Source organism: Entelurus aequoreus, linkage group LG07 (genome assembly GCF_033978785.1).
Source record: "Entelurus aequoreus isolate RoL-2023_Sb linkage group LG07, RoL_Eaeq_v1.1, whole genome shotgun sequence".
Classification (NCBI taxonomy): Eukaryota; Metazoa; Chordata; class Actinopteri; order Syngnathiformes; family Syngnathidae; genus Entelurus; species Entelurus aequoreus.
In genome coordinates, this window is record NC_084737.1 from 50389354 (window position 1) to 50411375 (window position 22022).

The 22022-nt window shown below is 39.3% G+C and overlaps 1 protein-coding gene across 1 annotated transcript; it reads right to left on the minus strand.

The window, feature by feature from the left end:
- Nucleotides 1-854: 854 nt before the first annotated feature.
- LOC133654383 (uncharacterized) lies at nt 855-20209 on the minus strand. Its single transcript, XM_062054701.1, has 9 exons — nt 20119-20209; nt 19830-20027; nt 19446-19532; nt 14810-15063; nt 14552-14674; nt 10621-10761; nt 10421-10559; nt 10173-10352; nt 855-946 (listed from the first exon to the last, which is right to left on the minus strand). Exons 1-9 carry the CDS (start codon nt 20153-20155, stop codon nt 855-857), a joined length of 1251 nt encoding a protein of 416 aa, XP_061910685.1. The 5' UTR covers nt 20156-20209.
- Nucleotides 20210-22022: the final 1813 nt, after the last annotated feature.

Consider the following 22022-nt stretch of genomic DNA (forward strand, 5'->3'; position numbering starts at 1 on the left):
GCATTAATTAACTTGAAATATCTTTCTACAGATCCGCTACACCTCCCTGATACTAAAGTACATGTCAAACTACTTCCATAATGTAAATGACCGCCATAACCACAACACCAGGGGGAGCTCCACAAACCATGTTAAACCCAGATTCCGATCTAACAAAGGTCTTAACTCATTCTCCTTCTATGCCACATCAATATGGAATGCACTCCCAACAGGTGTAAAAGAAAGTGCATCTCTATCCTCCTTCAAAACCGCACTAAAAGAACACCTCCAGGCAACTTCAACCCTAGACTAACACCCTCCCCCCTCCACATCCTACCTCCCTGGATTGTAAATAATCAAATGTAAATAATTAAATGTTTATACTTGTTCTTATGCTTTCTGGACTCACTATGTTCACTGCTCGCTGTACATATCCTACCAAGTCAGACCTACACTGTTTCAATGTCCATTTCTCAGATGATGCAATTGTTGATGATTGAAGTGCTGATATCAACCAAACCTAACCCCCCCCCCCCCCCTCCACATTCCACCCCCCGGATTGTAAATAATGTAAATAATTCCAGGTATATACTCTGTTGATTAACTTCTGTGATGACTGTATTATGCTGATAGTATATATAAATATGTAAAAAAAGCCATATTTTTTTTAGGCGTAGCTGCTTTTATTTTGCTGTTGCAGTGCGTCACGTTGGGATATATTATGTTGGGATATAATTAAGATAATGAAGGATGAAGTGATTAAGAAATGTTCAATATAGATGTGCTTAGAATAGGCCGTGCAACTAATCATATGTTCTGAGTTTCAGTTGAAACTGGCCATAAACCGACCATAAACACTCCTATCTCCTACATCTTCACTGGTCACTTGGCTTCTTTGCCGAGGTCAGAAGGACACCAGATGTGGGGTCGGAGTCCAGGAAGAAGAAAGCAGAGGAAGATTCCACGCCTGGAATAAGACACTTTATTACATATTCATACATTGTGATATATATTGGAAGAGCGCGAGGGAAAGGGCGCGTCCGGACAGCCCTCTGTAAGTCACCGTGTTGATACTAAGGAAAGATAGCGCTCAGACAAATTGTATTAGAATTGTATCCAATAGGGAATAAATACTTCTGGTTTTAAGTTTACGCATCGTGTCCTCTTTAAACATCTTCTGGCTCCAGATTAAACAAATATGTCGACAGCCACGATCAACTTCATGTAGAGGAAACATAAGACAAGACCTCCCAATCTCCTTGTTCTGAGGCCCTGTCCACACGGAAACCATCCATCCATCCATCCATCCATCCATCCATCTTCTTCCGCTTATCCGAGGTCGGGTCGTGGGGGCAGCAGCCTAAGCAGGGAAGCCCAGACTTTCCTCTCCCCAGCCACTTCGTCCAGCTCTTCCCGGGGGATCTCGAGGCGTTCCCAGGCCAGCCGGGAGACATTGTCTTCCCAACGTGTCCTGGGTCTTCCCCGTGGCCTCCTACCGGTTGGACGTGCTCTAAACACCTCCCTAGGGAGGCGTTTGGGTGGCATCCTGTACAGATGCCCGAACCACCTCATCTGGCTCCTCTCGATGTGGAGGAGCAGCGGCTTTACTTTGAGCTCCCCCCGGATGACAGAGATTCTCACCCTATCTCTAAGGGAGAGTTCGCCACCCGGCGGAGGAAACTCAATTCGGCCGCTTGTACCCGTGATCTTGTCCTTTCGGTCATAACCCAAAGCTCATGACCATAGGTGAGGATGGGAACGTAGATCGACCGGTAAATTGAGAGCTTTGCCTTCCGGCTCAGCTCCTTCTTCACCACAACGGATCGATACAGCGTCCACATTACTGAAGACGCCGCACCGATCCGCCTGTCGATCTCACGATCCACTCTTCCCTCACTCGTAAACAAGACTCCTAGGTACTTGAACTCCTCCACTTGGGGCAGGGTCTCCTCCCCGACCCGGAGATGGCATTCCACCCTTTTCCGGGCGAGAACCATGGACTCGGACTTGGAGGTGCTGATTCTCACACGGAAACATTTCTTCTAGTCTTTTTTAACTGCATATGTTGGTAGAAACAGGGAGGGGCATTATAAGAGGTGCCATGAGGTGACATGATGCCTCCCTTTCCCGGACGTATGCTCCGGGTTTGCATATTTTTGCTTCATTCAATCACATTTTAAAATAAATCTAAGATTGTAAATCTGACATTTTAATCAGACAGAATGTTATGTACAGGGGGGAGGAGACGGCACACACAACAGGGGCGTAGTATTAAGCTATATTTATTTATATATATGACTATATATATAAATAACAAATAATAATATTAAATAAACAAGGGAATGGAGTGTGACTAAATCCAACAGTGTATGTGTGTGACTATGTGTGGGAATTCATTGCTGAGTGTTACCGTGAGTGTTGAGCGAGAGGCAAGTCCAAAAGGGCAGGGCAGGCTCGTGGATCCGAGAGACAAGCAGGAAGTGGGGGGTGATAGAGAGGCGTCAAAAGGTCCGTGTCCAGGCGGGAGGTCCAGATCCAAGAGGCAGCCACGGAACCAGAGGGGAACACAGGGGAACACAGGGGAAGACGAGACACACCGCTCATCACGCGGGAACGAAGGGTTGCTGCAAGATATGACAAGGGGTACACGGGACCAACCAAACATGAAGAGGGAGAAACACTGAGAGAGAGTATATCATAGAGCTAGACAGGTTTGGCTTACTGTACAGGACAGGTAGCTAAGTTCTGGCACGGGATAGCAGGTTGTGGTCCTCTGATCAGCCGCAGGTGCGCAGATTGCTGGTGATTGATTGCAGCCGCTTGCTGTCACCGGACTGACACGCGCTTGGCGTGCTCCTGGAAGTGCGCTCCTGGAAGTGCGCTCCTGGAGGTGTGCTCATCAGAGCGCAAAGATGTCAGTCTACCCCAGGGCAGCTGTGGCTATGAAAGTAGCTTACCACCACCAGGTGTGAATGAATGATGGGTTCTACATGTAAAGCGACTTTGGGTATTTAGAAAAGCGCTATATAGATCCCAGGTATTAAAGATGAGTGCACATTGGAATGCGCTGGGGCCGTGACACAGAAAGCAAACATGCTGCGGAGAAAAGTATTCTTTCCCTTTAATTACATATTGTCAAATGGCTTTTTTCACATGGGGCATTGACAATGGTTCAAGAGGCTGGCTTGCAGCTGGCATATGATCACTTTCCACTGTGGCCCCATTCACAATCACTCTGTGATGAAAAGTACTGTATATAAAATGAAAAGGATGGGAACGTTTCCAGAGGTGGGACCAAGTCATTGCTTTGCAAGTCACAGGTAAGTCTCAAGTCTTTGCCCTCAAGTCTCGAGTCAAGTCCCGAGTCAAGACAGGCAAGTCCCGAGTCAAGTCCAAAGTCAAGAATGGAAAGTCTCAAGTCAAGTCCCAAGTCCTGCATTTTGAGTTTCGAGTCCTTTCAAGTCCTTTTAACCACAGACTAATATTTTTACACAGATTGTGTATGCTTTCAAAACGCTGTATTTATTTATTAAAACAAGTGCATTTGAAATAGCAGGAAAAAAAATAGTGCTGACATTGCAATTCATAATAGCACTATTAACCAGTCATTTTAATAGTTTAAACAATTTAAAACATTTAACTCATTCCTTTACAGAATAAACACATTTGCAAAAACAAGTGCAACTGTACTTATTTGCAGAGGTGGGACCAAGTCATTGCTTTGCAAGTCACTCAAGTCTTTGCCCTCAAGTCTCAAGTCAAGTCCCGAGTCAAGACAGGCAAGTCCCGAGTCAAGTCCAAAGTCAAGACTGGAAAGTCTCAAGTCAAGTCCCAAGTCCTGCATTTTGAGTTTCGAGTCCTTTCAAGTCCTTTTAACCACACACTAATATTTTTACACAGATTGTGTATGCTTTTAAACCGCTGTATTTATTTATTAAAACAAGTGCATTTGAAATAGCAGGAAAAAAAATAGTACTGACATTGCAATTCATAATAGCACTATTAACCAGTCATTTTAATAGTTTAAACAATTTTAAACATTTAACTCATTCCTTTACAGAATAAACACATTTGCAAAAACAAGTGCAACTGTACTTATTTGTACAAAAGTGTTAACATTGTATTTCCATGGCATATTGCATTGTAACTAGTTCCACAGCAGTTTCTATTCTGTTCTTACCTTATCTCATTGATCTCATCTCATACTGTATGTGTGTTTATGTGTGCGTACACATGAAAAACATAACAAATACATGAACATAACAATGAACAGAGTTGTACTTTTTAGATGTCAGGGCCCTATGCAATATGTACACATATTCTTAATATACTATACATTTTAACTGACCTTTATTTGACTATGTTTGTCTTTTTGTAGGTGGCTAATACGCGGTGCTGCTGACCGCCGTCTAACGTTATGTTACTGTGTGTGATACATTGACTAACGTAACGTTATGTGTAGGTACCTCATGCAACCCTGCTTAAAAAAATCACTTGACAAAAAGTATGAATAAGGTAGCAAACTGCAGTGGACGCAACATATAGCTGTGTTTGAAATGTTATAACCATAGACATCTTATAAGTAGACGCAGTATTGGTTGCTGTGACGCGAGCAAATTGCATCTTGAAGTGGTGATGAGGAGCCGGCGAGCCGGGCTGGTGTTCAGCTTTTTCCTGCTCCAATGAGCGGACTGTTGAAAATAGGAATCGGGGGATTACTTTTCACAAGTAAGATTTAACATTAATGTACTATTGGTTGTATTTTATGAAAATAACATTACCACAGAGTTGAGAAGGAGCAAAGATCTTCAATATTTGTATGTGAAAATCACAAATAAATCTTCTGGGGGAGGATGACGCCCCTACAGGGGTTTGGTTTACAAACTTTCAGCCCCACCTAAAACAAAATTCACCAGCCGCCACTGATTATGATGCATTCTCATTTTAGGCAAAATATAAGACAATACTTTCTTAACAGTATAATTGTAACAAGGAATAAGTCTTCAAGTAACAATATTCAAATACTAACATTGTTGGGTAAGACAGCATTTGGTTTTATTCTGAATCCAGTGAAACAGATTGGTGGTTTTAGCTGATATAAAGACTTTCAGGTGTTTATATATGTTTAAGTATTTGGAAGACGCTTTTATCCAAAGCGACATACATAAAAAATACATATATAACAATCACTGTAAACATGATCATTTAAGGGAAGAATGTAATACAAAATATCAATACAAAGTGTCAAGACAGAATAAACTCTCTGCTGCTGCAGCAACAGAGATACGGTCTATAAGATATATAGATATCTAATGTATTCATACATTGTTTATGTAGGATATACGCATGTATATATAACGTAATGATATTGTTTCTTCAACTTAAAAATAGCTGACCGATTTTTTCCCCCTTCTCTGGGCTTATATTCCCAGTTTTGATCTCGGACGTCTGGTCACTTATAGCATATAAGAATATTATATTACTGTTAAGCAAACTATGAATAATAAAACATGTGTCCGTTATCATAGCTACACGTATGACAAAAAAGCGTGTGAAAATGAGTGGTATTCAGTGAGGTAAAATGAATTAAATGCGCTGACAGTTCATTGCTCCTGCCAAATGAATTGCACTGAGTGGAGCGGATCACCACTCCAAGATGGCGGCCCCGCGTCTCGTCTGCGCCAGTAAGCAGTAGCGCTCGATGCTGCGTCTACTTATAAGATGTCTATGGTTATGACGTTAGCAGTGAGTTAACAGCCTCACTGATTTAACTACACAGCAAATAAAAGTCATGTTACTTAGCCAATAAACGTTATCTTACATTCAAAACGTATCCTTCTTTGTGCAACTTCAAATGTCGAACGAAGTTGGAAGTTGTTGCGTCTCCGTCTGTAATATTCGAACTGCGTGATTTGCATACGGCAATTCGTTTTTTGTTGACCAAGTCGTAGTTTTTATACCCGAACGAAACCAACTTTGGTATAAATCTTTCTCACTGGCGCGTTGTTTGACAACTCTTGTTCATTGGTTGTCCTGCAATTTGATTGGCTGAATGCTGTGTGATGAAAACAATGTAGATCTAATTTGATTGGCTGTTGTACTGAGAGCACACACGCTGACACGCAGCACACACACTGATAGACAGACACGTACAATATGAAAGCTACGGAGCGCTCCCAAATAACTTTTTAAACTTTAGGTTTTGGGGTAAGTAGCAAGTCATGTCAAGTCAAAAGGCTCAAGTCCAAGTGAAGTCACAAGTCATTGATGTTAAAGTCTAAGTCGATTTGCAAGTCTCTTTACATTTTGTCAAGTCGAGTCTAAAGTCATCAAATTCATGACTCGAGTCTGACTCGAGTCCAAGTCATGTGACTCGAGTCCACACCTCTGCTTATTCGTACAAAAGTGTTAACATTGTATTTCCATGGCATATTGCATTGTAACTAGTTCCACAGGAGTTTCTATCCTGTTCTTACCTTATCTCATTGATCTCATCTCATACTGTATGTGTGTTGATGTGTGCGTACACATGAAAAACATAACAAATACATGAACATAACAATGAACAGAGTTGTACTTTTTAAATGTCAGGGCCCTATGCAATATGTAAACATATTCTTAATATAGTATAAATTTAAACTGACCCTTATTTGACTATGTTTGTCTTTTTTTAGGTGGCTAAAATACGCGCTGCTGCTGACCGCCGTCTAACGTTACGTTATTGTGTGTGATACATTGACTGACGTAACGTTATGTATGGGTACCTCATGCAACCCTGCTTTAAAAAAAAATCACTTGACAAAAAATATGAATAAGGTAGCGAACTGCAGTGGACGCAACAGATTGCCGTGTTTGCAATGACTTTATAACCATATACATCTTATAAGTAGACGCAGCATTGGTTGCTGTGTGCGAGCAATTTGGCCGCCATCTTGAAGTGGTGATGAGGACCCGGCGAGCAGCCTAAACTGACAGTTGACAGGTAGAACACAAAGATGCCGGGCTGGTGTTCAGCGTTTTCCTGCTCAAATGAGCGGACTGTTGAAAATAGGAATCAGGTGATTACTTTTCACAAGTAAGATTTAACATTAACGTACTATTGGTTGTATTTTGTGAAAATAATATTACCACAGAGTTGAGAAGGAGCAAAGATCTTCAATATTTGAATGTGAAAATCACAAAGAAATCTTCTGGGGGAGGTTGACGCCACCTATAGGGGTTTGGTTTACAAACTTTCAGCCCCACCTAAAACAAAATTCACCAGCCGCCACTGATTATGATGCATTCTCATTTTAGGCAAAGTATAAGACAATACTTTCTTAACAGTATAAATGTAACCAGGAATAAGTCTTCAAGTAACAATATTCAAATACTAACATTGTTGAGTTAGACAGCATTTTGTTTTATTCTGAATCCAGTGAAACAGATTGGTGGTTTTAGCTGATATAAAGACTTTCAGGTGTTTATATATGTTTATGTTTAATTATTTGGCAGACGCTTTTATCCAAAGCGACATAGATAAAAAATACATATATAACAATCACTGTGAACATTATCATTTAAGGGAAGAATGTAATACAAAATATCAATACAAAGTGTCAAGACAGAATAAACTCTGCTGCTGCAGCAACAGAGATACAGTCTATAGGTCCCTAAGATATATAGATATCTAATGTATTCATACATTGTTTATGTAGCATGTATATATAACCTAATCATATTGTTTCTTCAATTTAAAAATAGCTGACCGTTTTTTTCCCTCTTCTCTGGGATTATATTCCCAGTTTTGATCTCGGACGTCTGGTCACCTATAGCGTATAAGAATATTATATTACTGTTAAGCAAACTATGAATAATAAAACACGCCAAAACATGTGTCCTTTATCATAGCTACACGTATGACAAAAAACCGCGTGAAAATCAGTGGTATTGAGTGAGGTAAGATTAATTAAATGCGCTGACAGTTCATTGCTCCTGCCAAATGAATTGCACTGAGTGGAGCAGATCACCACTCCAAGATGGCGGCCCCGCGTCTCGTCTGCGCCAGTAGGCAGTAGCGCTCGATGATGCGTACCCTTAGAAGATGTCTATGGTTATTGTGAATTACATTTTTTATGTGAATTACATTTATATAGCGCTTTTTCTCAAGTGACTCAAAGCGCTTTACATAGTGAAACCCAATATCTAAGTTACATTCAAACCAGTGTGGGTGGCACTGGGAGCAGGTGGGTAAAGTGTCTTGCCCAAGGACACAACGGCAGTGACTAGGATGGCGGAAGCGGGGATCGAACCTGCAACCCTCAAGTTGCTGGCACGGCCGCTCTACCAACCGAGCTATACCGCCCCGTTAGCAGTGAGTTTGCAGCTTCACTGATTTAACTACACAGCAAATAAAAGTCATGTTACTTAGCCAATAAACGTCATCTAAAATTCAAAACGTACCCTTCTTTGTGCAACTTCAAATGTCGAACGAAGTTGGAAGTTGTTGCGTCTCCGTCTGTAATATTCGAACTGCGTGATTTGCATACGGCAATTTGTTTTTTGTTGACCAAGTCGTAGTTTTAATACCCGAATGAAACCAACTTTGGCATAATTTTTTCTCACTGCCGCGTTGTTTGACAACTCTTGTTCGGTGGTTGTCCTGCAATTTGATTGGATGAAGGCTGTGGGATGAAAACAACGTAGATCTAATTTGATTGGCTGTTGTACTGAAAGCACACACGCTGACAGGAACAACACGCTGATAGACACAGACGTAGAAAATGAAAGATACGGAGCGCTCCCAAATAACTTTTTAAGCTTTGGGTTTTGGTGAAAGTAGCAAGTCATGTCAAGTCAAAAGGCTCAAGTCCAAGTGAAGTCACAAGTCATTGATGTTAAAGTCTAAGTCGAGTTGCAAGTCTCTTTACATTTTGTCAAGTCGAGTCTAAAGTCATCAAATTCAATGACTCGAGTCTGACTCGAGTCAAAGTCATGTGACTCGAGTCCACACCTCTGGTTTACACCACCTAAAAAGCTACCCTGTCACCTTTTCCTGGTTGAGAACCCCTACTCCATACAATCATTCAGGCTAGTGGTCGGCAACCCAAAATGTTGAAAGAGTCATATTGGACCAAAAAATAAAATAAAAAAATCTGTCTGGAGCCGCAAAAAATTAAAAGCCTTATATACTGTAAGTGTTATAATGAAGGCAACACATGATGTAAGTGTCTATAATGGCAATATTGGCCTACTATCAAAGGGTGACGCAAATTTTCGTTGACAGAAATGTTGTATTTTTATTTTTATTCTACACATTTTTTCAACATTGGTAATCATTAGTAAAATGGAGGCTTCTCACAGGATGAGATAACTTCTGGAAATGACTGGCTCAAAATGGCCAAAGGTATAGATGTGTGTGTCCAAGTTTAAGGAAGCAGCAGGCTGTCTTCTTCTAATGGATTTATTACAATCTTTGCAAGCTGGGTAACGTTTGCTGTGGTCTGGAACAACATGGCATACAAACAACTATGAGAAGTGCAACCAATATTACATAAAGATAATGTGTCATTAGACATGCACATATAAATCAAATGCACAGAGGACATAAGTAAAGGAAATTAAATGAGCTCAAATATACCTACAAACGAGGCATAATGATGCAATATGTGCATACAGCTAGCCTAAATAGCATGTTAGCATTGATTAGCTTGCAGTCATGGATTGACCAACTATGCCTGATAAGCACTCCAGCAAATCAATAAAATCAACAAAGCTCACCTTTGTGCATTCACACACAGCATAAATTATTTGGTGGACAAAATGAGACAAAGAAGGAGTGGCATAAAACACGTCTTTCTGTGGCAGCATCGGCAAAATTTGTACATGTAAACAAACTACGATGAGTTCAAGGATCGCTGAAACCAGTAGCACAAAACGGTGCTTGCCATATACTCTCATGAGTGAAGCATGTATAACATAAACAGTGGGATTTCTAACAATTAGGAAGGTTTTTGTCATGTTTGTTCTCCGACAGAAAATATATCAAAACAAAACAAACGTTTTTTTCTTCACCTTTTTCCATTTTCATAAATCTCTGAAAGAGGTCCAGGTAGCCACTAGGGCGGTTCTAAAGAGCTGCATGCGGCTCTGAAGCCACGGGTTGCTGACCCCGATTTAGGTTAAGCCAAAGCCAGTACAGCTGGTTGATATACATGCGCACAGATCCTGGTAGAATGTGCTGTACTCTGTGTGGTGCCTTGGCAGCCTCAGTTTCTCAAAACATGTTACAGCTGTGGGAAGCAGACCCTCAACGATTTCCACTCTCATTCCTTCTTCTGGCACCTCCCATCCGATCCAGAACCTAATGAGACCCTTAAGCTCCGCGGGAGATGCTGCGATCATAATAATCACATGTTTTACAGAGTATTTTTGCAAACAGTTTCACAATAGGGATACATACCACTTTCAATAAATGTTTTCAAGTAGCCACAAACTCTAGATGCATCTTCAATGTCACGCTCATCATCGTCCACCATCTCGTATTCGTCGCCAAGGATGATGGTTGTAGACCGAGGCCATGTGATGCAATCCAAGAGCATCTATAATTGCATAACCGTATTTGGTTACAACAGTAAAATGATCAAGAAGCAGCTTTCCAACCTGAGATGTGAATTGTGTCTCGGATTCCCTTGGAAATAGGATTTGGATGACATCTTTTCTGTGATGTAAAAGTGACCACAGTCCTGTGTCTTGGAGGCCTCTTTGGAACTGGTTGATTTGACTCTGTGTTCGCCCAATCACCTACAATGGAGTAGATGACATAGAAATAACAGTAACATAAAGGGCATGGACTACAAGGAATGTTAATTGTGATGGCCTGGAATCCCTTCTATTTAGCGTGTAACTGCTTGGATGAGAACCAGCACCTCCACAGTAATCTGAGACCATGGTTTTCATTTGGCAAAAAGGAGGAACGTGTCCTCTGGGCTGGCAGTGGCATCCTATCTAAGATGGAGGAAGGTTAGTGTCTTGATACCATTGAGGAAAGGATGGTGAGAGAGATTAGCAGTTTGTGTTTTTAATTTAACCCTTTTGCAACATTAAGATTGACACATTCTTAGGATCCAAAAGGGATTCGATAATCATAAAAATGTCATAAGTCAGCAATAAATTAACATTTTGTTTTACTTTCAATGCTTGAAATATTTAAACAATGTCAGATTTCCCTTTTAATGTAAGTTGTTTGGTAATTTTTTGTGGCCTTTATGTCAAAAATAACACTTCTTTTTTTCTATCATGGGAAAATGCAAACTGCAATATTTTAAATTGCAAAGTGGAATTTGAGGTTGGATAAAAATTCATGAGCTTGTTGATTTTAACAGAGCAGATAAGCAGACAAACATATATTTTTTTCAGTATTTTATCAATGCCTGTCATGTTATATTTAACTGCCCAAGAGAATTGCCATTGCATTTCAGCGGTTTAATGGCTGTTTAACTCATTTACACTCATCAAAACGCTGAGAATTATGCTCATGGTTTTCTGGCTTCATCTGGTGGTTAAAAGGTGCAATTACATCAAAACATCGTCAAGAATGAGATTAAATTGGTTTCTATGGGGGGAAAAAGCATAGTAATATACCAGGATTGCAGTCTGTCAAAACATCCATCCATCCATCTATTTTCTACCGCTTGTCCCGTTCGGGGTCGCAGTAGCCTATCTCAGCTGCATTCGGGCGGAAGGCAGCTGACAAGTCGCCACCTCATCGCAGGGCCAACACAGATAAACAGACAACATTCACACACTAGGGCCAATTTAGTGTTGCCAATCAACCTATCCCCAGGTGCATGTCTTTGGAGGTGGGTGGAAGCCGGAGTACCCGGAGGGAACCCACGTAGTCAAGGGGAGATGATGCAAACTCCACACAGAAATATCCCAAGTAGGGTTGCAAAATTCCGGGAATATTCAAAGTTGGAAACTTTCCATGGGAATTAACGGAAATATATGGGAATTAACGGGAATTAATTGGAAATTAATGGGAATAAACATTGAATGCAACATGCTAGATTTTGCAGCTTAATTATTAGCTAAAACAACCTGATTTTTTGCAAATTCAGTTGAATTTCAACCCTGCACTGTGCATTCCTCCATCACATGCACAGATAATTCCCAGCATGCTACGCACTACAGCTGGGCTATTGAGGCCACACTAGTATTTGAGCCCAAGGACTTAATCCAGTCAGGTAAATTTTGATGATATTACTGGGGTAAATATATTTGATCTATGGTATTTAAGTTTAATAGAGGTGTAATTGCTTGTTACTGTATGACTGTAGACTACTCCAGCAGACTTCCACTCAAGCTAGCTAGCTGTTCCTGTACTTGTTAAATGATTTTGGGGCCAATATCTCTAGCTAGCTAGGTTTATGTACCACCACAGTCTCATAATGAACCAAAAATATTTCTCCATTAGCCGTAATGCTAATTTTCTCTATGTTAAATCCCATTCATTTATGCTAACAACATTAACGATCCGATTTATCTTTTTTGTGATCTGTATAGTTCAACAAGCAAATACTAAATCAAAATGTGTAGTTTCCTCTGCCTTCTGTTCTGCTAGCCATTCTGTTGTCATACAAGAATGTAGGTTATAGTTTGATGATTTAGCATGCTGATTGAGTGTTCATTTATTCATCTAGCCTATTTCTATTCATTTGTCCATCAGTAAAATGTTTTTAAAGACTACTCCAATTGTTTACTGACTATTTGTATCTGTGTGTGGCATTGCATTAGTGTTTTACAAGAATAAATGAAAAAACAGAGGCTTGAGAAGCTTAACTAATGTTTTCATTTTACATTTTGAATGGGAGTTTTTTTTTGGGGGGGGGCATCATTTATTTTATTCAGTCAACATTGATGTTTTTTGATGAAGTTCTGCTCACAAAAATAAATTTGTATTACAAATGTTTGCATGCGTGTCTGCTTATTATGACCACAAAATGTTTATATTTATTTCTGTATATGATGGTTAGTATAAATTACCCCAAATTTCCTGGTAATTTTTTCCATTAATTCCCGTTAATTCCCCATTAATTCCCATATATTCCCATTAATTCCCATGGACCGTGTCCAACTTTGAATAATCAAAAAATGGTCAATATTTCCAAACTTTCCGAGCTTAACTTCCCGTGGTAAATTTCCGGAAAGTTTCTGGAAATTTACTGGAAACTTTCCACCCCTTTGCAAACCTAATCCCGAGCCCAGGATTGAACCCAGGACCTTCGTATAGTGAGGCACACGCACTAACCCCTGTTCCACCCTGTCAAAACATAAAAGTTATAATTATTATGACTCCAATTATAAAACATAACAGTTATAATTGGAGTCAATAGAGCCGAAATAGTTCTTTAGAGCAGTGGTTCTCAAATGGGGGTACGCGTACCTCTGGGGGTACTTGAAGGTATGCCAAGGGGTACGTGAGATTTTTTTTTAATGTCTGTCAAAAAGAACTGTGAAAAGAAATGCAACAATGTAACATTCAGTGTTGACAGCTAGATTTTTTGTGGACATGTTCCATAAATATTGATGTTAAAGATTTCTTTTTTTGTGAAGAAATGTTTAGAATTAAGTTCATGAATCCAGATGGATCTCTATTACAATCTCCAAAGAGGGCACTTTAAGTTGATGATTACTTCTATGTGTAGAAATCTTTATTTATAATTGAATCACTTGTTTATTTTTCAACAAGTTTTTAGTTATTGTTATATCTTTTTTTCCAAATAGTTCAAGAAAGACCACAACAAATGAGCAATATTTTGCACTGTTATACAATTTAATAAATCAGAAACTGATGACATAGTGCTGTATTTTACTTCTTTATCTCTTTTTTTCAACCAAAAATGCTTTGCTCTGATTAGGGGGTACTTGAATTAAAAAAGTGTTCACAGGGGGTACATCACTGAAAAAAGGTTGAGAACCACTGCTTTAGAGCAGTGGTCCCCAACCTTTTTGTAGCTGGGGACCGGTCAACGCTTGAAAATTTGTCCCACGGACCGGGGGGGAGGGGGGGGATTTTTTTTTTTAATTTTTTTTTTTTTTTTCATAAAGAAATACAATCATGTGTGCTTACGGACTGTATCCCTGCAGACTGTATTGATCTATATTGATATATAATGTATATATTGTGTTTTTTATGTTGATTTAATAAAAAATAAAAAATAACAATTTCTTGCGCGGCCCGGTACCAATCGGTCGGTGGTTGGGGACCACTGCTTTAGAGAAACAATCAAATCACATAAGGGAACCCTATGGCTGCTCAACGGTTAAAATGTATTTCATTTCTCTACGAAGCTGTTGGCCCTGTAATGGGGGGGGAGCCTTGTGCCTCCAGGATTGTTGCAGCTTGCATAGTCAGTAATTAACCCCGCTTCCAACTCAAGAAGGAAAAAAAATGGTAGAACATGGATGGATGGATGGACAACATATACTGTAGGCGGCCAAGTCAAGAGTTGGCAATGAGCGTTCTTAACAGTTTGTTTCAGAGTGTTCATTGCTAGAAGGAGTAATTGAGAAACGAGAGAATTCATCTTACAGCATGCAAAATAAGTTTTTCTGACAGCCACTTCCTGTTGGTTGCATTCAATGTGGGGAAGTTCCACAGCAGGCAGAGCTGGTTGATGGAGTCAACATTATTTAGTTCAGCATCTCCACCTAGCTAGAATGAAAGATAACAAGTTACTGTTCTATTGGCTGATTTTGATGTTGTTCCATACATGAAGCGACAATGTGAGAGCAGGTCTGTGTAAAATTTAGGCAAAGAAATGGCCGACATTGTTCCAGTGAAGCTCACCATTGTCACTATGTCACGAATGTCAAGATCAGGGCAGTCCTGCACTGTTATTGGGGCTGTCTCCAAAGAACCGCCTAAAAGAATATGAACAATGGCAGGGCTAAGTCCTGGAAAACTTGGTCCATGATGCAGAAAGGAATGACCAATCATGCGTCCGGCTACCGCGAACATGTCATTGTCAAGCAGTTTGTTTGAAATTGAGGGGATGAGATGATCTGGCTCGCCTTCAAAGATTTTGGTTATTCGTGCACCTCCTGCAAAAAATCCAATAGGGGAAAAGTAGGGAATATACTGTAAGTATTTGATCAAAAAGTATGAACAGTCCAGAATATTTGTGGGAGGTTCATTGTAATACAGAAAATCTCAATGTTATAAAATCAAGAAAAATAACATGAAACAAAGGTTAGTTTGTACTAGATTGAGGAAAATAAGTACCTAATACCCTACCACTCAGAAATAATTTATGAGCCAGTGAAGCACATACTTTTTACATTAGTCTTGTCCCTTCAGGAAGAAGGTTGGTAAAAATGAGACCACTGTTGGCGCAGTAAATCATACATTTAATAAATACAAGATAACAGTCAATCACCCTCATTTTGTTACTCCATGAAATATTTTATCTCGTAGGCTAAGGGGAATTGTGATACAGGTGAGGGATCTACCCAGAACTACACAGGAAGACATTGTAAATGACCTCAAGGGTCCTGGCCCCTGAGTCACCATGAAAAACACTAGAAAAACTTTGATGAAATGGATTAAGATCCGGCATAGTGCACAAAAAGTCGTTCTGCTCAGGCCCGTCTGAAGTTTACAATTAACACCTGAATGACTCAGACAAGGCTTGGGAGAATGTGATGTGGTCAGAATCGTACGAAATTTAAGCTCTTTGTGCAACCCTGTACTAACCAAGTACTAAGTGACCTTTTACATTGGGGTCACATATTTATTTCCTAATTTATAACCTTAAATTAATGTAATTTTTTTGATTTGTGACTCCCTCTCCCTGTTAAAATACAACTGCTATAAATATATATATATATATTGTTCATCCTGTATATGTGTGGAGAGTAAACTTAGAAAATCAGCAGTGGATCAAATACTGTTTTTTTTCCACTCCGTATTAAAACAGCTTCACAGCAAATCCTAACTAATTTGTTCTTTGGCCTAGTGAATATCGAGGCAAATATTTGTGTGTTTGTGCATCTTAAAGGGGTCATATTACGATTTTTTTTCTACATAAAAACACTTCCTTATGGTCTACATAACATATAATGGTGGTTCTTTAGTCCAAATTTGTAATAGATTACGTCTTACAGACGCAAGCTGCTCTCCGACTGTCTCTTCAGGATGCACCGTTTTGTAGGTCTCAATTTATGTGCCTCTACTTCGACAGCGTCTTCTCCCCGTCAGCCATGTTGTAGTTTCTAGCGCTTCCATGTCGAGTCTACTGACAGATTTAAGTTACAACTATACACTACTTTGTATTCGAAATTTTACCAGCGAAGGATGCATGTGCATGTATGAGCCAGTCCGCCCCACAACAAGAGGAGGGAGAAAAATAAGGAACTGAGTGACTGCAATGGCGAACTCACACAAAGCTCTTCATTTAAAACTTTACCATATATGGAGATATCCGAATACGTAACTAGCGACAAAATATGTCATTACATACGGCTTGTTTGGAGCAAGTATGAAGTAAGGCAAGATTGTTTTATAAATATCTCCACCATGCCTCCATGGTTTACACAAAAACATATGCCAACGGGTAAGAACATTTAATTTTGCGAAATAGGACCAATTTAAGAGGAATACAAAAAAAAACAAGTTTTCACTGGTAGAGCAGACACCTTTCCCCTAAAATTACAATATTATTTAAGGTACTGTTAGGTGACAGATGTGATAAATATGTCCACAAACTAAGCAGCAAACTATAACAACTTTAAAGATGTAATTCCTGAAATACTAAAAATATTACATATACTATGCTGTCAAAAAAATACTTTTAATCACAATTAATTTAAATTTAATTTAATTAATTAATTAATTAATTGTATTATTTATTTTACTAATTATTTTTTATTTTTCCAAGATGGCGCCGCTGTAGTGGTTGCTGTTGGCAGGAGCTCTCTGCTCTTGTGTCATCCTTTTGTGTTCCTGGTGTTTCCCTCTTGTCTTCATGTGTTTTTTGGGGGGTTTTTTGCCTTTTGGTTCGGGACTCTTTGGGGCTGTGTGACAAGGGGTGGCACTTTCGTGACTTCTGCGGTGCTTTTTGTGAACTTCTGGATCTGCCTCCCGGGAGCCTTTTGGCCATGGAGACCAGCTGTTGGGTCTCTGCCACACCAGAGTCCATTTGGAGAGACTGGAGGAGATGCGGATGAAGAGACAGGGCTGCGGAGCTTTTGTGGCTTTGTGTAGAAGTGGCTGGTTGCATCAGCTCTGCTCTTTTAATGTCTTTAATGTACTTTGTGTTCTTTGATGTTTGATGTTTCCCTCTTACACACGTGCAATGGCTATGAATTTTTTTCCCCTCGGCCTCAGTCTGGACCTCCTCTCCAGGAGCCCAGGCTTAGACTGATTTTTTTTTTTCTGCCCCCAGTTCCCAGCGTTTACCTGTTTCTCACCTTTTTTTTGTAAGGGGCGCCGGAAGTTTGCAGACCCGTCAGCGATCCTGTTCTGTCTCCCTGCAATGTTTGTCTGCTCTTGAATGGGATTGTGCTGCAAATATTATTTTCCCCTCGGGGATTATTAAAGTATTTCTGATTCTGATTCTGATTCTGATAATCACAGTAAATTACTTCCTTGCATCATTTAAAAGAACGTTGTAAAAAACTCCAGTGTTTTGACACATATGCAGTTTTATAAGAATGTCATACAAGGACATTAACTAAAAATGTTATGTCATTTATTTGCTTAAAACCGTTTTATCCAAAGTCCCATTGGTGTGTATTTTGAAGTGTCATTTTCCAGCAAGCACACCGTTCGCAGTCTCATCGCTCATCTTTGCACTGGTGTATGCATTGTCCTGATCACTGACCGTATAGCAACTCACTTGTTGGTAACCATTCTGGATTAAGGTAAAGGACTAAAATAAGTTGCCTAGTTAATAGGACTCAAAAGGGCACATGATTTTGCAATGCATTGTAGGTGCCGGGTAGCCATTTTTGCTGGAAGTACATTTTGTTTACATGGCTGTACTGTACCCGTGAGAGAAAGCAACAAACTGAATTAAAATGAATCATGTAAAATAAAACAAATTAAGGGACCGCACCGAGACAAACCGTACCTTATTCCAAAGGCTCCCTACCTCAAAAAAAAAAGTCAAATTGGTGGTGCTGATCCATATGAGCACATCCAATGAACAAGAGATTTTAGTAAGCTGCCATCATTGTCAAAGTCAAACGTTTTACATTTTGTCAACTGAGTCAGTTTTTATACCAGTGAAGAATTTCCGAATACAAAGTCTACTAAGTCTCGTTGTCCTCCGTTTAAATTGCTCATAATCTACGGCTTTCATCTCTTACGTGTTCGAGATGGAGTGAGAGTCCTCAGCCTCAATTCTTAATCAGGTTTGAGCTTCGGTTAAGTTAAGGAATGGTGTTACTCTTTAACTACTAGAAACTATTTGTCCATACATATACAATCATGTGTTTTGTTTTTACTATCTTTTAATTACATTTCATAAGCAGGTTTCCTCGAAAAAAACAAGACCTACTTTGATCACTTTGCTACTGCTCCAAAAATAATACTATTTAATTTGTGTGCTTACCCAAGACTATAAGTAAACAGACAACATACTTTTTTTTCCAAAATACTGTACGTTGTTTGTCGAACTTAGTGGTCTTAAAATGCAGTGAACACACCAACATGTACCAGGTGATGGCGTTAAAAGTCATGTTTGATTAACTCATGGCTGCTATCCAGGCTATTCACTGTCTCTTTATTGGCTTCATAACCCAACTTCTTTCGGCTTTGCTTTCATGCTAGAAATGGGAAAAATGTCACCAAATCTCTTTTTTCTCGGAAGCGATCATGACCACGATTGTGGCAGTTAATGATGCTGCACGTTTGCGCCATGTTATGAACTTGTTGAAAGAAAAAAAAATTAAGCAGAGTCTTGCATTTAGTCATGTAAATAAGCTATTCAGAGTCCAGTAAGACCCACAATGCAATGTGTTTCCCTGTTACACTTTCAGGCCCTAAAGGAAAGTTCATCTTGCAACAATTCACAATTCAATTCAATTCTGATTTTTGATTCAAACCAATTCCACAAAATATAATTTTGTATATAAATCATAATAAAACCTGTTAAAAACAGGTTATAGGTTACAAAACCTCCTTTGGCTGCTAACGTATGACATAGCGCGGCGATGGCCTAAAAAACTTTTTTTTTTTTAATCGATTTTTGAAAATTGTGAATTGATTAAGATGTGATGAATAATAATCACCTTTCAGATATGAATAAAAAATGTTCCGGTACTCCTACTGATTAATCAGCATTTATACATGCTTATAATGCAATAATCTTTTGTGATTAATATCACATTTACTAATTATCTTTGACAGGCTTAATTTATACATAATACATACAACAATACATGATAAAGTTGAATGTATTTACATATTCTGTGTGCACCACCTAAAGTTATGTGGAATCCGTTTATTATTCTGGAAATCACCGTTGACATCAAGTGACGGTCAACTCCTTTTCCTGTAGCAATGTCACCTGTCAAAAAACACATTATTTTTTGAATGGAAGAACAAGACGAGTAGTTGGCATCAGAATTTCTATTTAAATGTGGCAAAACGATGTGCACTTTTTGGCTGCAAACAGCAGAGGCTCTTTTCTCATTTTTAACTAGATCATAGTCTTAAGTAGAACAAATATTGGCATCAGCAGTGAAGTTGAGCTAGATCTATGCAGCATTTTTCTTCTCAACACAACTCTGACATTGAAACAGAAGATCAGAAGACTGACAGAGATGATCGCAAAAGTAGGACTACTTCATGTGCATATGAATACCTTGGAGTTTGCACTGAAGTGGAGAAGCCCACTGAATGTTGTCCCTCTTGTAGAAGGAGACTAAAGCCTGATCTTGTGTTTCCTTGTCTTGTCTGATGTCCATAGTCAGGCGTAATGTTTTTAAAAGCCTGTTGTTGTGCAGAAGGTCTTGTGCAAAGAGCCTACCAGCTTGTATTGGATCTGATATTGTTTTCCATTCTTTGACAACACAAATGGACACAATAGAATGGAAAGAAGAGAGGTTACGATTCAGTGAATAGAGATGTAATGTTCTAGATGAAGGACATACCACTTTTTGAACTGGATGTTTCTTCAGCTTCTTCCATCTCTGTAGTCTGTGATCAGACTGTGATAGACGGTAAGTTAAAGAAGAATGCTCCTTAAACCACATAAAGGAAAATGTCACAGTGAACTCACCACTTTCAAATATAACTCTAATCTCACATTGATTTCCATTTCCATAGAAGCGCATGTCCGATTTCCGCCAACAAATGTGTGTTCCTACAGTTCCGGAAATAAAGGTGTGTGTGTTCTAATCATAGTACAAACGTACAATCGAAAATAGACAACACAGATTACTATTTTTGGGCAAATTAGGATTCACAACCTTATATTTTTGGAGCTGAATATATGGAGGATGACCTACTTCTTCTAGAAGCGAACACGAACAAAGGGTGAGACATTGGAGCAGATGGAAGCCGAGAGAGTGAGGTGAAAGTGACTCTATAAAGGTGGAACTTGGAGCCAAGCTATTTTGCCATAAATGGATGGCTTACCCAAATAAAACGAAAAAAAACATCCACAGCCAGCCGGACCAAACGCACAACTGTCCATCAAGTGAGCCACACTTTAAATATTGATCATGACACATGCAGCACGTCATGTGTGTTATTAAAACTACAGTGCATATGCTGTCGAGCTAGCTGTGTACAAACAAAACATGAAATGTGGGCTAATACTTTACAGATACTGACTGTACTGACTGTTTTTCAGTCAGTACAGATTGGTGACTTATTGCATTGTGTTGTGTATTACAAACTAAAACGTGTTTCATATTGTCGTAGAAGCTTGCTTATCTCTTGCCGTAGCTAGCTTTTACGGCTAATACCGTTGCCGATTTGTTACTACGCTAGAAAAAGAGTTCCTCAGTTTTCGCTTTTACAATAACAATGTTGCTATAGTTTAGTTATTATTCAGGTTACGGAACGTAAATAAAGTATTGTTGGTGGTTTTTGAATGCATTTTTAAAGTGATTTAGCTGTAAAACCGATTGCTCCTATTAGCTGCAATGCTAGCCACCAAGAGCGAGACAATTTTTACATGTTAGAATGCAAAAAAATAAATGCTGTCTTCTTGTTTCTCATGATTGTGAACAATGGGCAAAAAAAAAAAAAAGCGCAGTTCCCTTTTAAAAAAATAGTAAAAACAAAGTACATAGTTACATATGTACAGACACATAGTTTGTAGTAGTTAAACACCATTTCTTAACTTAACCTTATATAAATTGGTGTACAAATGCAGTAAAATCGTTCAATAAGGAATTGTCGGAAACATTCTGCTCTGGCATATTGACGCCAAAGAATAATTTAAAAATTACACAGAGATTGAAAAAAAAGACACAAAACAGTTAAAAAAGAAACATATGTAATTGGTTAAATTTATAATTGCTTTAAAATGTAGCATTTAAAAAAACATATGTTTTTAAATGAAGAGGACAGTACATCTAATCTTCTGCAGAGGTTAAACCATCCATCCATACATCCACCCATGTTCTACCGCTTGTGCCTTTCGGGGTTAAACCATGCATAAATAACAAGAATATTGGTGAAGTCGAATTGAAGGTTAGGTTTCAGGCAGGGTCTGTGTGTCACTTCAGGATCTAGAGGCTCAACTGCTATGACTTAATTTAAAACAAATTTGAAACTGTCATGACGCGGAGTCTAACCCACGTTTCCTCTGCAGCTGGAGCTGCAGGCACTTCTGTTAACCCCTCTGCTGGCAGCACACTCAGACACACCTCTGCTCGCGCTGAGCACAACACGCCCACACAGCAACAAGCCTGCAAGCAATCAGTCATCAGAGCACCTGGACCTGACGAGGGGGAGCGGCATAAAGACCAGCGGACCCAAGGAACCTTTGCCAGAACGTCGCTAACCTTCCAGTAAGCATCACGTCTGGCATTCCTTTCCCAGT

Bases quoted from the DNA above. Each gene is read 5' to 3' on its own strand.
- LOC133654383 (XM_062054701.1), bottom strand. From the start codon at position 20,155: ATGGAAGAAGCTGAAGAAACATCCAGTTCAAAAAGTG. The intron at 15,064-19,445 runs GTGGTGCACACA...GATTTTTTGCAG, and splicing joins CGGATTCCACATAACTTTAG to GAGGTGCACGAATAACCAAA. The intron at 947-10,172 runs GTATATCAACCA...GTCTTATTCCAG, and splicing joins CTACCAGGATCTGTGCGCAT to GCGTGGAATCTTCCTCTGCT.